The 14,901-nt window shown below is 41.2% G+C and overlaps 1 protein-coding gene across 2 annotated transcripts in view; it reads left to right on the forward strand.

Moving 5' to 3' along the window:
• The window catches only part of iglon5 (IgLON family member 5), a 97,907-nt gene that overhangs the window by 67,616 nt on the left and 15,390 nt on the right, over positions 1-14,901 (forward strand). For both annotated transcript variants that reach the window (XM_042425280.1, XM_042425279.1), the window contains exon 2: positions 13,278-13,356. In XM_042425280.1, coding sequence (XP_042281214.1) covers positions 13,278-13,356 — 79 coding nt within the window. The remainder of the gene's footprint in view (positions 1-13,277; positions 13,357-14,901) is intronic.

Here is a 14,901-nt window from a genome sequence, read left to right on the forward strand (position 1 = left end):
TCTTTTTATTTCTTCAGCTTCCTGACTCCTTTTCTTAAATCTTCCTTGAGGAAAATAAAATTTTAATGCCGTTAAAATTCACTCAGCCCATGGTGTGGTTTGATGTTTTTTACTCAGATAACCAGTCAAATGTCGATGATGTGACATTGCACAAATATATTTCCAGTGGATTTCAGTGAAGTTTGTTAGCAGGGCATTTAAGCTCTCTATACTGTACAAGATCAACTATTTTGGTGTCAGTTCATTAGAAACACAGGGCTGGAGCTCTTTTCTAGACTTACCAATTAGCACCAAGACTCAACAATTTTACAAGGAGCGATTCAGTCTAGACAAGACTAAGACACCAATATCTCAGCTGACGGATAGCCTTGGAAGAACATAATGCAAGTGCTGTTCAAGGAAGTACATGAACCCACTAGCTTTTAATAATTAATAATAACTTCTTCACCACAAAATAACTTCTGGAACACACTGAACATCACAGATTGATAATAAATTGCTTTACATAACAGTGTAAAAGAATCCAAGGGTTTATTTGTTCTTGTCCTCAACTGATTTTCAGTATCATCCTCTCTTTGTTCAAAAAGGTTTTGTTAAAGAGCCTTGGAATGAAGCGAGTCAGGCACAATCATGTCTTGCTGGAGGTGAACTTACATCTCAGGGGGTTGATTTTGATCCTTCAATCCAGACTCTTGTGCAAATGTGGGGAATAAACATCTGGCTAATGTTTTGTTGGGTCATTTGCAGATGAAGTCGGTGCCCATGCAGTATGGAGTGAGTAAAGATAATGAGACAGCTTGTAAAAAGGTTAGAAATTATGTTAAAAAGCAATCTCACTATGACACATTCACTCGCTCTCTTGCTGAATAGTAATAATGAATGACATGCAAATTAAAGAAGCTGCCTGATCGTCTTTAGTGTGTTTAACTCTAAACTGACTGTATGAAAACAGCTTTGCTACATTAGTATGCAGACTAAAAGGAGTACACTTTACTCACATTTCAAAAAGTTTATGATATTTTAGTATTTTTCTGAAATATCCCATAGAGTGCATCTTTCACCTTAGCAGGATTCATTACCATACAAGCACATTTTTATTTAGTCTTTAGTATTGTAGTATTTATTCAGTCTGTATTTACAATATATCATGGCAGCTGTGTGTGTTTAATTATTAATATTTCAATTTTTGTCCCAAGAAGATGGCTATGTCTTGATGCCCCTTTGTTCCTTAGTGTATTATTTGCTGTAAAGTGTGAGGCACTTTTTTTAAAAAAAAAAAGGATTCTCCAGGTTTTTTGCTGGGCAGTTTCAATTTTCAAAGTGACATCGCAAGTGAGAATGTGCTGCATGTGTGTGCAATACCTACTATTATTTTTGTGTGTGGGTATATGCATATGCAGAAGGAATGTTTGCAGTCCTCACATGGTTGTGTGTGCTCGTGGCACAGTAGTAAAATTGTTTTTGCAGCTCATTCACACATGAGGGAGAGGGAAGCCAGAGATCATTTTCAGTGCTCCACATGAAGGAGCATTAATCCAATTCAAACAGCTCCAAGGAGACGGCTCTCTAATAACTTATGGTGACTTAGGAATTTGTTTATGTTTGTAACAGTGCACTGAAAGATTAATAACCTCCACAAAAGGAGTCACACAACACCCTCTTTGAAAAAAAAAACACAATAAGAAAATGCACAAGAAACTGATGTGTAGCGATAAATGAAAGACAAATTAGCCATTGGCATTGTATTTAATTACACATTACATCTGTCACAGCTTTAGTTATGCCGCTGATTTCCTCATATTCCTCAATAGCCTGAGGCTTTAGTAAAACAGCTTCATCAGGAACATGAGCCAGCAGATTCATCAGTGGCACAGTCCACCAGGGCCAACATAAACGCACAGCTTAGCTTCGCCCCAAGTAACTGGTATCCTTGTTTCCTTCTCAAACAGACTGACACATTCATTCACCTTTACCTCTCCTCTCATCTCTCTTTTCTTGATTCTCAGTATTTTTTGTGCATGTCATACACAGAACCCCTCTCAGTTGTGCTCAGCCGCAAAGATTAAATGGGCTTTCTATCGATTGCTCCTTTCTAATGCACTGGCCTCTCCAAAGAAATACCAAAAGCATGTCATCACCCAGGCCGAAAGAAGGGGTTGGAAGGTAAAAAGGGAGGCAGACTTGTCTTCAAAGTCGGGTATATTTTTAACTCAGAGGGCCTCTTTGCTCAACAAGATGAAGAGAGCAACCAGGGAGAATGTGAGCAAGACTATCACGCTGTCGAGGGAATGGGTAGGGGCTTTTCTGCAATTGAGCAGCGGCAGCACGCCGGCAGCGCCAAAAGCAAGCCGAGGTGTCATCCAGCTTCCATCTGGTGTGAGACACGGATGCAGAGAGGAAGAGAGGGAAGCTCCAAGATTTGGTGAAGGAGAATACACTAGCCTAGCGAACCAGGTAGCTCACAAAGGAAAATGACGTCAAGCAAACTCACTCCAACTTGCAGACCAAGGCCTGAGCTGGTGGTGGTGGTTTGAATGTCTGCCACAGGCTCTCCAGCACAGCTGTAGCCAAACATAACTGGCACAGCGGCTATGTGTGCGGGAGCTAGCGGTGCCGAGTCACAGCAGTGGAGCAACAATGGCAAGAGCTGCTCCGATTCAGAATGCAAATGAGCCCCATCCACAGCTGTAAGGATGGCTGTAGGCACAGCCAGGCGGAATCCAACTGCACACAAACAGACGGAAGTATGCAAACATGCACGAAAACACACACTTTAACACCCACACATACACACAGATTCACAAACACGCACGCAGCAAACAGATTTACACAAGCTTGCAAATACACATATGCACATTCATTCTCACTGTCCCTCCCTTTTTTATACACACACACACTGATGCTTACTTCATCTGTACTTGCCAGTGTCTTAGTGCACTGCAGCATGCCCCCCCTCCCTCCTTTTTTCCTTCTTTTCCTATTCCGTCCCTCAGGAGCTCCCTCCTAAGCAGGTGTTAGCTGATTTCTGTTCCCCCAGGTAATTCTGTTTTGTTCTTAGCAGCAAGTACCACTGCTGTGAATTATCCTGACAGCACCTTACTCATGGGGTCTGGTCCACACCCTCTCTCCCTTCCTGCCCCTGACTCTTTCCCTCCTCTTTGCACCTTGCACCTCCATCCTTCCCTCCCTGCCAGGATCTCCTCCTTTCATCCTCACTCTCTTACCACCCCCTGTGGTGCAGGTAGCGAGAACCCTGGACAAGCAGCCCAGTGGTCCTGAACACATCAGCCCACACATATCAACAAACAAGCACGCAGGCTGACATGGATATACACACTCAAAAACGTTCACACATGCCAGGAAATAAACACATGCATGAATTCATGGATGAACACATTTGCTTAGATGTAACCCAGGTGCACTTGAAACCACCGCATTCCAGTAGTGCACTAATTTATTTGTGCATTCATTGAGCTTCAAGTGTGTTGATGTGAAAATGTTGCTACTCCCCTGTAGCCAAAATGTTGCTCCCACTTGTTTTGCTATTTGCAAAAGGCACAGACAAAGAATGACTTATTTTAGATTGCTCATTACCATGGCGGCTTCAGACAGCGGCTAATTGCCCTCCATTCAGTCATCACAATTAACTGGTCTTATTACTCTGTTTGAGTATATTACATATTTTGCAAATTTCCACAGAAATGTGTCATTATCAGTATGAAATGAATGGTGGGGGGAAATTAATAAGCTAAGTCAGTGGTTGTGCTGCAAAGCGTTATGCATGCAAAAAAAAAATCTAATCAAAACCTAAATGAGATCTTTTATTCGGCTCCACATTGAATCGAGACTTTGTTCGAAATTCACTGAATGCGTTTTCAGCACATCGTCTTTTGTCTTTGATAGAAACTGCATGATTTCAGCTCTTTCAGTGTAAGTTAATGTCCAGATTAACAACAGTGGCAGTAATTCTCAATCTCTCGTCAAACTGTTTTTCTCATTAGTCCTACTTTTCAAGTGTGTCATAAATGACCATCATTGGCAGCTTTTATTGCCTGGTCATCCATTTCACACACATACTGCCAAACACTCAACTGACTTTTTGATGCCTCATTCTTTTTGACTCCACTTTACAGCCAGTAGTCCTATCGAAAATAACTGCTCCCATGCCATTACACTCCTTTGTCTCCTGTCACTATCGCCTGGTAATTGCTGTTTTTATTGTAGCCTCTTAGTGGCTCAAGTGTAAACTATAGGGTAAGCCTCGCCACTGTGTTGGAAGCTTAACCGCGTGGCTGGAAATATTTGTAGGGTTTCATAGCAGACAGAGCTCCTATGAATTGTGAAAATATGGAACACTAGAGCATATTCACACTTTGACTATTAACTATTAAAGGTTTTGTTTTTCTTTTTTTTAACATTATAGTATAAGGCTGTGTGATAATTCAGTATCATGGTTTGTATACTTCACGTTGTCTCTTGGTGATAAGATTGTTGTGTTATCACTTTTATAAAATTCTTTCATCCAAATCAATGATTCCAAGCAAATCATGATTACAAACTAACAAAATTGGTTATTGAACAGTGGAACAGTTCGTTGTGTTAAACATTAACTTTTCAAAATGTTTTATGTGATTTCGCAAAACTGTCCTGACAAGAAAATCTGCCGTGTCAGGAAATGTCCAAAAACTATGGGATGAATATCATCATCATATTGCTGAATCCTGCTCCCCGACTCTACTGCAAGTTCTGGTTGCAAATTCCTTCATACAAGCACTATGGCAGCTTCAGTGTCACTGCGGTAGGAAGTGGAGACGCATCGTCCATCTTTATATACAATCTGTGCATGTAGTTAATAGAAGGTTAGAACAGCTAGCTTGTGTCATACAGAGTTGATAAGAACCATTTGCTTCTGTCTGGTTCACCCAGCTGACCAATCCCGCTTTAGACTGATGTAAGGACCACTCACTCAATTAACATAGTGACACAGAAATACAGAAATAAATAAACAAAGAGATGCAGAGTTAAGTCAAGAGAGAAATTACTATAGAAATGCACAAATAAATAAATGAATAAATGCAAAAATGCATAAATAAATACAGAAATAAATACAGAAATAGCCTTAATAAAAGACTATTTATGGAAATGTAGAAAAGAAATCCAAGACATAATTTAATTATGTCCTTTCTCATTACCAAAATCCATTTATTTATTTGTTTGTTTGTGCTTATGTCATTTTTTTGTGCTCCAATCCCACCTAATCCGGTAAATACGACAGGTGGTTGGACTGTACTTCAGCAGAGAGCAAACAATAGGTTAAGAGAAAATGCCAGGGCTGCCTCCAGCATCCTGGCTTTTTTTTTTTTTTTTCAGACTGTCTGTTTCAGAGTTTCAGACCAGAGCTGGGAGACATCGCTGCCAGAAATAACGTGACTCGCAAGCTGGCAACTGTGTGGGCAGATCTCTGAAAAGTTGGCGTTGTAAACTCAGCTCTGAAAGAACAGTCTGCAATACAAGTACAAATGTGCACCTGCAGAAGTTTCAAAACTCAAGTTTCAACATTTCAAAACTTTTTTTTCCAACATGTACAAACCAGTTTTTAGATCACCATTTACAAGGTTTCCAACCTGGAAAACAAACTAATACACCTGGAGAACACCCGAAAAATGTGTTGGAGAAACACTGTAAAAAGTGCTGCAGTTATGAAGAAGGAAAACTCAAACAGGAGGAAAGGAGGAATTAGTGTGACACATGTATTATCAATACAGGAGGCTGCTGTTCATTCTCCATATCCTACAGACAGGATTGTACTGTGTTCCTATGAAAAAGTAATGTAGAGTTTTTGACCACCAGCTGAAGAGTAGTTGTCTGTTGTGTTTTTATTTTGCAATCTTCTTCTACAGACACAAGGACCTCATACACATTCCCAATTCCTAATGAGGAAATCCACAAATCAACCATCAGTGGCAGTAATGCATCAAGAAACAAAGGAATGTGCCAGCAAAAGATTAAAATAAAAAATACAGATTTTTATCATAATGTCCAGTAAAATAGATATGAATACAATGACAATAATATTTCAGCCTATCCATCTATTGTATCTTTACTGTATGTTTTTACTATATGATAACACTAAACTGGGAATTTACAAGTCAGATTTGTTCTGTGCCATAGAAGACATCAACCTGCCGTTATATCACATATCTATTCCTTTTTGCTGCTTATAAAATATGTTATTGCCAGAGGATGTTAGGTGTTAGCTACTTGAAGTAAATCAGTATTTTAAGCTACTCTTTTAAAGCAGTGACTGCACTTGCCCACAAATCTGTCAAATTACCAGAGCACAGGGTGTATTTAGGGGAGTCTACAGGGCCTTGTGTAAGGCGGGCGTGTGTGTGTGTACTCACTGGGAAAGGAAGTAACAGTTTAACTACTGTATTGATTTCAAGAGTGCTAAGGGGTTTAGGCGTCAGTCCAAGGAAAATGGGGGGTAAAAGAAACCAGAGTGGGGCTCGTCCCTGGTTTTAGCGCGTTCAGCTTTTCTCCCCGGCCATGCTTGATTCAATGGTAAAGATCTGTGGCTGCCCATTGAAGTTGTACAACTGCTGCATTGAGTACTGTATGGCTCTGTGCACTCTGCAGTGCTCTATTGATTGATGTGTGAAGAGGGATTAGTGGGTGGGAGGGAGACAAAGGAAGACGGAGGGAGAGAGAGGAGGAGATGCTGGACAGAAGGGAGGGATGGAGTGACCAGAGGCAAAATTGTGGATGCAGCATGTGTACAATAAAAAAGGGGCAGATGTCACGTCTTTGGTGTTGATCATTTTGGCATGCTTCTGAGATCAAGCTGTGTCAGCCATTATATGTTGTTTGTGTCAGAATGGTTTGAATATGGGGGCCCTGTAAGACCAGCAAAATACGTGATCTTGAATGACAAGCAGCTGAAAGTCCAACCGTTCCTCCTGACACCCCAGAACGAGTGCACCAGAGCAGTTAAATGTCGAAATAAGCCATAGTCACATAAACACTCATTATAGTCATTCCACCACATTCCTCTGACGGGAAAAAACATCTTTGGTCTGAGAGGGGGAAAAAATGACATTACCAGACAGATTCAAAACAATTCATTCACCGTGACTTCTCTGACATTTCTTAGATTTCCTGTCAAGTGGAATCCTGCCGACATCCATTTTGCCTCACCTGCAATTGTGAAAAGCAGGCGACCTGCATATCCATCTTGTTGTGTTGTTTGAGCGAAGCATCCAGGTGGTTTCTCACTCTCTGCCCATCACTCTCTACCTGCTCTCCCGTTGCTCTGTCCCTGACAGGTGGTGCTGAGGGTGGAAGGAGTTAGGAGAGGAGTCGGAATTTTCTTATCGAGAGGGGAGTAGAGAGGCTGAATTAGCAGTGGAGTGAAGAAAAGCAGGAGGGGGGCAAGATTCAGAGAGGTGGACATGGCGCTGGTTTTGGGCTGTCTAGAGTTAATGGGATCAGAAGAGGAAAAGAAAGGGATATCTGTGCCGGTTAATGTTTAATCCCCTACCCCCAACCCCTTGTCTCCTGCCTGAGGCTCCCGGCATCTGATAATCCTTGGGCTGCCTCTCTTCATCATCAAGGTGTCAGAGGGAAGTGCCTCTGTAAATATTTAATTGGCTGCAGCACGCCGGTGTTAATTATGCGGGTGTGTCTTTCCTTTGCTTCGCACTCTGCCCCAGCGTTACTGACTGCATCTTCACATTTCTCTGTCCTAATCATAATGATGTTCTCTATCACTTCTTCTCTTACTGCTACTATTTATGCCAGTGTTGCTGTTATCACCGTCTTCAGTGCTACTACATCTGTATAACTACCTCCACTGTTACAGTATTCCTGCTTCTACTGCTGCTATACTACATGCTGTAATTCCATATTCCACTACAGCTTTTCCTCATTCTCAACGACTTTTCTTTTCAGGATCTCACCTCGCCCTGGCTATCTATTTTCACCTCTTCCTTCCAACCTTGTGGTATGCCTCTCTCCTTCTCCTTTCAATTTCAAAACCACGGCAGCCTCTGTTAAAACGGATTATTGTTATGGGTTTCATTATAGCCTCTGCCGTTATCCGTCTTGACGCCAATCATGCTTTCAGAAGTAGCTTTCCCTCCTCTCTGTGTTTATTTGATCGTCAAGGGCAATGCAAAATAGATGAACAGTACAAAGACAGCCTTGCAAGGTCTGCACAGGCTAAAGTTGTACAGCTCAATAGAGCTCTACTCATAAGTGTCTGCCAGTAGGAAGTGCAATTACAAACAGGCGCATGTAAAAGTCAAGAGAATACAAATCACATAATAGATGTCTCGTGGGTACTGAGCAAGCAGGCTTGCAACACTTTTACAGACAAAAGACACAATGCAGGAGAGCACAGAGACAAAAACACTGGGCCACAAGTGGAAAGAATTATGTGACTGTCTACCTATGGACCAGCAATAGATAAAGTGTTATCCACAGATGAGTAAAACAGATTTCTTTTTTTTTTTTGCAGCAGGGTGTATAACAGTAGAACTGAGTAACAAAGGAAGACCAGTAGTATAGGCGAATGAATGGTAGCCATTGCTTTCCTGTGTGTAATCCCTCAGGCATATCCATAAAATTGTATTCTCTTAAAAATTCCAGACAAATCTAAACCTGGGGGGAGTGATTTGGACAGCATACAAGAAGGTATGTGTGTGTCTGTGTATGTATGTATGGTAGGGAGGTGGGGGTTCTGTTTGTGTGCCAAAAGAGCAGGTCATAGCAAGGACAAGAGATACCAGTAGCCAGGACAGACTGTATCTCCTCTAGACAAGTGAAACCAGTGAGCAGGGAAATACAATATGCTGGTGGCTACACCAGCACCAGGGTCCAGATATATATTGCAGTGTTCATCACCAACACTGTTCTGCATGGTAATTTATCATTTTTGTATTTACAGGCAGCTCAGTTATGTCTCTCCCATAAACAAATGCACCTTTATTTTATTAAAGAAGAATATTGTAGCAGTAAAAACGAGAAGGCTGTTTTTTTGGAATTCCTATTGTTTTTGTGTTTCCACATTTAGACTCTCTGGGGTAGCCGGTGGTTTAAGCTTCCTTATTGGCAAGCACCCTCCCTTCTTGAGTGTCAGTGGGCACGACTCCTGAATCCTCCCGGTGGGTGCAGTTCATCGGCCTGCATGCTAAGCCCCAGGAGGAAGCAGAGAAAAAGGAGAATTTCAGATAGAGATCAATAAAGCCAAAAGTAGCCCAGAAATTGAAAGTGACATCTGAAGATTCTGTTTTGGCCATGCAACAGCACACCGCTGGATGCTCTCTGGACTCATTATTGTTCTGTTTGATCATGTCAGTTGTGTTTGGTTGGTAACATTTGAATTAATTGCCTGAAAAGGATAAATAATGTGGATTACATCAAAGGGTGGGAGACGCATGCTGTCATTCAGCCAGATGATGTTTACATTTTGCTGTTTTACATCCAGCACTCCCACTCTCCCATAAATGAGATGCTGCAGATGCATCTCTTTATCTGTAATAGCAATAACCATTTACCACCATATATTATGGTATTTTATGATTGCTTTAGTTCCATTTGCACAACAGAAATTCATGTGTCAATGTGCAATACTCTTGACGTAGAATGCTGTAATTTTGGATCAAAATCTCATCTAGCATGAAAAATGAGATTACACAATACATAATGCATCCAACATTGCATACGTTCATTGAATTTTAACCAAAGATAGTGCTCAATATCAGATGATGCTGTCAAATAATAACCAATTCTCATCAAGAGAGTAGAAAAAATGACCAATGAGAAGAAAACTGTGATTGTATTGTGAGTTGTATTAATTTACTTTTTCTGGTCTGTATCTACCTCAAAGTTTCTGCCTTTATTCAAGACACACAGTGGATTTTATTTTGTTTTGTTTTGTCTTTTGTTTTTGAAATTAAAAAAAATCCTTTCCCATATCCGTGCATGTTTTCACAATTGTTTCCATTCATTGTCATCAACTTTAACATTCCTTTGACATTCCTGAGGGGTTGGGTTGTATGCATCTTGGACTGCATTAATGCAATATTATCTCGTTGCCAAAACAAAGCAATCCAGCTGTCTAGCAAATAATGATACCCAGTTGCTTCTCTCGCAGTGCTTTGCTTACATGCAAAAAAGGCAGAGTGACCTCCCGCAATGTCCTCTCAAATCCAGATGGAAATCCAGATCCAAATCTGTTGTCAGCCCGTCCTCACAAGACAAACGACAGCATAGGTCTACAATTCAGGCCGACAAAAACAACCCATAGTTATGTTTACGCCATCCAGTGGCAGTAGTAATTTTGACCCGCGGAAGTGACGCATTTCAGATGACGTCAATATAAGGTGACGTGATAAGATGATTTTGTCTTATTAGGAGGAGACAGGTTGGGTGGATGGCTTGATAGTTGATGGCAAAAAGTGGACTTTGCTGCAAGAGACCACTGTTCGCTTCCCATATAAACCACTTTTCAAGTCATCATTTAAACCCAAACTATGATCTTTCCCTAACCCTAACCAAGCGTTTTTTTGTGCCTAAACCTAACCAGACCATAACCACAGCGTTGTCAAATCATAAAACATAATTACTTTTCAATAGTGATTTGTAACAGTTTTGGAAAGTGGTAATTATGGTCCTATGAGTCGTTTTGGAGTGCATTACTAAGGCTGCTAGATGGCGTACATGTAATTATAGGTCGTTTTTTGCTAGCCTAATTTTACTGTACTGTTATTTAATTATGAGGATGTGTTGTGTTTTTCACAAGCTGTTGATTTCCACGACATCATTTTTGGGTGATCACCTTAGCCTATACCAAACAAAACAACACTCAATATTTGTGTATGCGTGTTTTCCCCTGTTTCTATTGTTTACCTATGTGTGTCTGTACGCACTTACATTTGTGTTTCCTTTGGGAATGTGAAGTGAATCTTTGCTGTGTTCGTTGTCGTGATAAACTCTGACAAACTTTTATTCATCCCTGCTGGATTGGCTCATTGATGAGTGTGTGACTAGCGCGTCTGTGATTGGCCCTGTGGTTCAGTGTGTGAGAGGAAGTGTGGGCTGAATGTGTTGACCTGGTTATCATGTTGTGTGACGCATGGGAGTCGAGGCAGGGTGATACAGGTTTTAGAATGCGAGGTGCCAATCGAGCTGTGAAAATGGGAATTGAGTAGGGAAATGGGAATAGCTCCCCACTGGTTTGTAACCTTCGCAATGTTGTTTGGAGCATTCAGCGTATGCATACATCATTCATTCAATCAAACTGTGTGTGCGTGTGTGTGTTGTGTGTGTATCCCTATGGTTACATTATGTGATAGAGAGAGTCTTTTCTCAACATGTGTGTCTGTAAATGCGTATGTGGGGTAGTGTGTATTTATGACAGCATGTCACACCCGTCTCCAAGCCCCAAGCCCTGGAATTGAATTGAATTAACCTAAATAAAGTCTAGTGTGTAAAGAACAGAGCACTTGAAAGGGAACAGCTGAGAGCTTGAGCTGAGGACTGTCTGAGTCTAAGACAGGAGGCATGAGCACAGCCACGCTATGCAACATTACTCCATAGTAAAAACCCGCAGATAAACGAAAGCTTGACAGTTTTTGAACATTGGACACAATGGTTAATGTGCTACGCCCCTCCCCCAAGGCTTTTAGAGAGGGAGAGATGGAGCCAGTTCTGGGATCCTTGGCCGGCCTAGATAGCACAGAAGCAGTGGCAGCAGCAGCACCCATTAATGCGATTACAGCTTTTAGCGGGAGATTTTCAGGGCCAGTTTTCTTTTGAGACGTCATTAGATTGTCCTCTTTTCTTGCTCTGCACCGGTATGTCAGCAAACAATCGTACACATTCACACCCATGAGCAACAGACAACCAGATACTGTATTTCTTTTGTACACATCCATGAGCAACGTCCTCGCGCTGGTGCGCACACATAATCATGTACACATGAATATATGAATACACAAGCATGAATATAGCTTATATTTACCATGGCATATCCACACAGATCTGCCAAACCAAACTATCATCCTCAAACACACCGTTATTTAAGAGATGATAAATTATTATTTAGTGTAGTTGGCATTTCTCAGGACTTTCTGCTATGAGGTTTGGAAACCTTTAGCGCCCATGATGTGCATTATAATTTTCAAGCCTCTCTCATTATTCTTTGTAATCAAACCAAGACCTTCATTTAATTTAAAATCCACATTGCATTGCTGTCATTTCGGGTTTCATCTCTTAGCAGATTCCAATTCGGCATGCCTAACGTGTCTGACTCTGTGCACGTATTTAACAAACCTTGAGGTGCTTCTTAGCTCCTGACTGCAGCGGCTTCGTTTCATAAAGTCACCATTTATTAAACCTCAAGGCTAGACTGCAGCAAAAGTCTATTGATATATTGAGGTCATTTTACAGGCAGAGGGAGAACGAGATTGTTGGAGATGGAGAGAGGGCACAAGCTGAGGTATCTGGTGTCATGCTGTGATTTGGCAGAGTTTAGATGGACAGAGCCAGGTGTCTTACCAGGGAGCAGTCTGACTCAGTGGGCAATATCACTGGCAGCATATAAGGTCTTTGGTTATCTTTGTTTGCAGTCCAGGCAAGTTCACAAAAATGACTTCAAACTGTTTTGAAGTTTTTTCTTTCACCTGACTGTGTCACACATCTCACAGATGCCAAGTCCGTATTTCCTCTTCAGCTAATGGCCCTGAGGATGTGTGCCTGTCTTGTGTGTGTTTGTAATATATGTTTGTGCTTTTGTAAGCATGTACGTCTGTTCCGTGTGTGTGCGTGTACCTGCATGCATGTGTGTGGGAGGGGTGGGGTGGGTGTGTGTGTCTGTGGGTGTGTGCGTGTATGTATTGGTAGGCAGGATGAGCATCCCTTCTGTTACCGTTGCTGTCCCTTCATTTCACGCTCCGGCAGCTCCGCGTGAATCCTCTTCCCTCGGCTCATTATCAGTGCTGTTCAATGAACGCGCATCCCACCAGAATGCAGGGTAAAACCAAATCATTATTCAAGTATGGGGGTCAGTGCAGACATTGTGACTCTTTTGTTTAGTATATTTAATACTTTCCCTTCAGAAATAGGTAAGCAGGATACAGAGTACATCCCTGCCCAACCTGATTTGGTGTGGTGCTCGATCTTCAAGCACCAGGCCTGAGATTGATGAACAGCAGCGGAGCGTCTGGTTCCATTATTGGATGCTCACCGGTCTCTTCTCTCATTTTTCCTGGCAGGGTCCAGTGTGCATGGAGCAGAATTCGGACACCTGCCGGACAACATTACAGTTTTGGAAGGAGAAAGCGTCACTTTGAGGTAACTCTTGATCCTACACCTGCACCTACTAATTACATGAAAAACATGTTTGTTTTTCCCCTCCACCTGTCATGCCGGATTAATTGCCAATTTTCTGTCACATAACTTCAATTAGGCATCCCACATTGTGGCATATTTCCTATAGCTAATTGAATAATAATACCTGTCAGATGTCCCTGGAGCCATCCAGTCTGTCTGCAACCACCTTTTTTTTTTTTTTAACTTAGATGTAACATTAAATAATGCACAGGTTTTGCCCGGCTCACAACCAAGCAGAAAAACAGCCAACTTGCTTTTTTACCCTCATGTGGATGTGACCTGGCTTGGCAGTACACTCAGCAGTGTAAAAAAAAATATATATCCAAGTCAACATTACTTTCATCACATTTAAGCCTACACCTCTCCAGATCTCTTTCAGTCCCTTTTTAATACTTGAAAGAAAAGTGGGCCCTGTAGTAAAATCAAATATGTTATTCCAAAGCCAAGTACAGTTATGTCAATATTTGTTAACATCAACAAGTCTCTCTCAAAGCTGGAAATCAAAGAACCAGAATGCTGATCTATAATGTCATCAAGACGTGTAGCCTGAAGCTGTTCTATTGACGCCTTGGAAAAGTCAAATCTATGGATTTCATTTGGGTGTTTTGAACACCTGAAACCCTCATCTGAAAGCATTTGGGTGGTGAAATCTATGTTTTTGGTGTCACCTTTTTCTGTCTGAAAAGCTGCATAGCAGTGTTACATTACAAGCATCTCTCTAAACAGTGGATCCATGTCCTCTTGTTTACCAGCAGGCAGAACATTAAAAACTTTTGGTAACTTCAAAACAAAACTATGTCTACTTGTGGCCCCTCCACACAAGTTGCCTAAGTCTACTGGTTTTGAGTTCAACCAAAGGCTGATTTTTTTCTTATTATTGTTATTGTTATTATTATTTTTTAAATACTTTCAAGAATACTCTCCAGAAGAGGTAAAATTATCCAGTAATTCACAAGAAAAAACACATATTAGGTCAAACAAAAAAATATAGTGGTTATCTTGTATAACACAATCATGTTTTCCTGCTTTGTTCGCTTGTTAACCATCTTACATTCCCACAGTCTTGTTTGATTGAGACTTGATTGAAAACCACTGCTTTAAACCACAACTGCAGTACTCTGTAAATTATTCTCCGAGTTGGATTTCACGGCACAGTGCTGCCTTTATAGCTTCATTAGTAGCGATACAATGGCACATTTTGTAATCAGATGTGTGTCTAAGTTTAGTCTGCACTGGACAGCCGATAGCTGATAAACAAAATACTGAAGAGCTTTATAAATAAACTCCATTTTCATGTAAAATCACTTTTGCCCAAGTGGCACAAATACTTGTGTTATGCATGAGACAATACTGTTGTGTTGGCTTTGATGCGGGCCATTAAGACGAGGCCCATTTGATGCTATTATGGTGCTCATTTCCTCTGGGCTTGCAGTCCTGTAGCAACATCAGCGCAGAAGTGATTAATTTTAAAAATAGATTAATAGAGCATTTGTACACAGATAATGA

Source organism: Thunnus maccoyii, chromosome 10, assembly GCF_910596095.1.
Source record: "Thunnus maccoyii chromosome 10, fThuMac1.1, whole genome shotgun sequence".
Taxonomy (NCBI): domain Eukaryota; kingdom Metazoa; phylum Chordata; class Actinopteri; order Scombriformes; family Scombridae; genus Thunnus; species Thunnus maccoyii.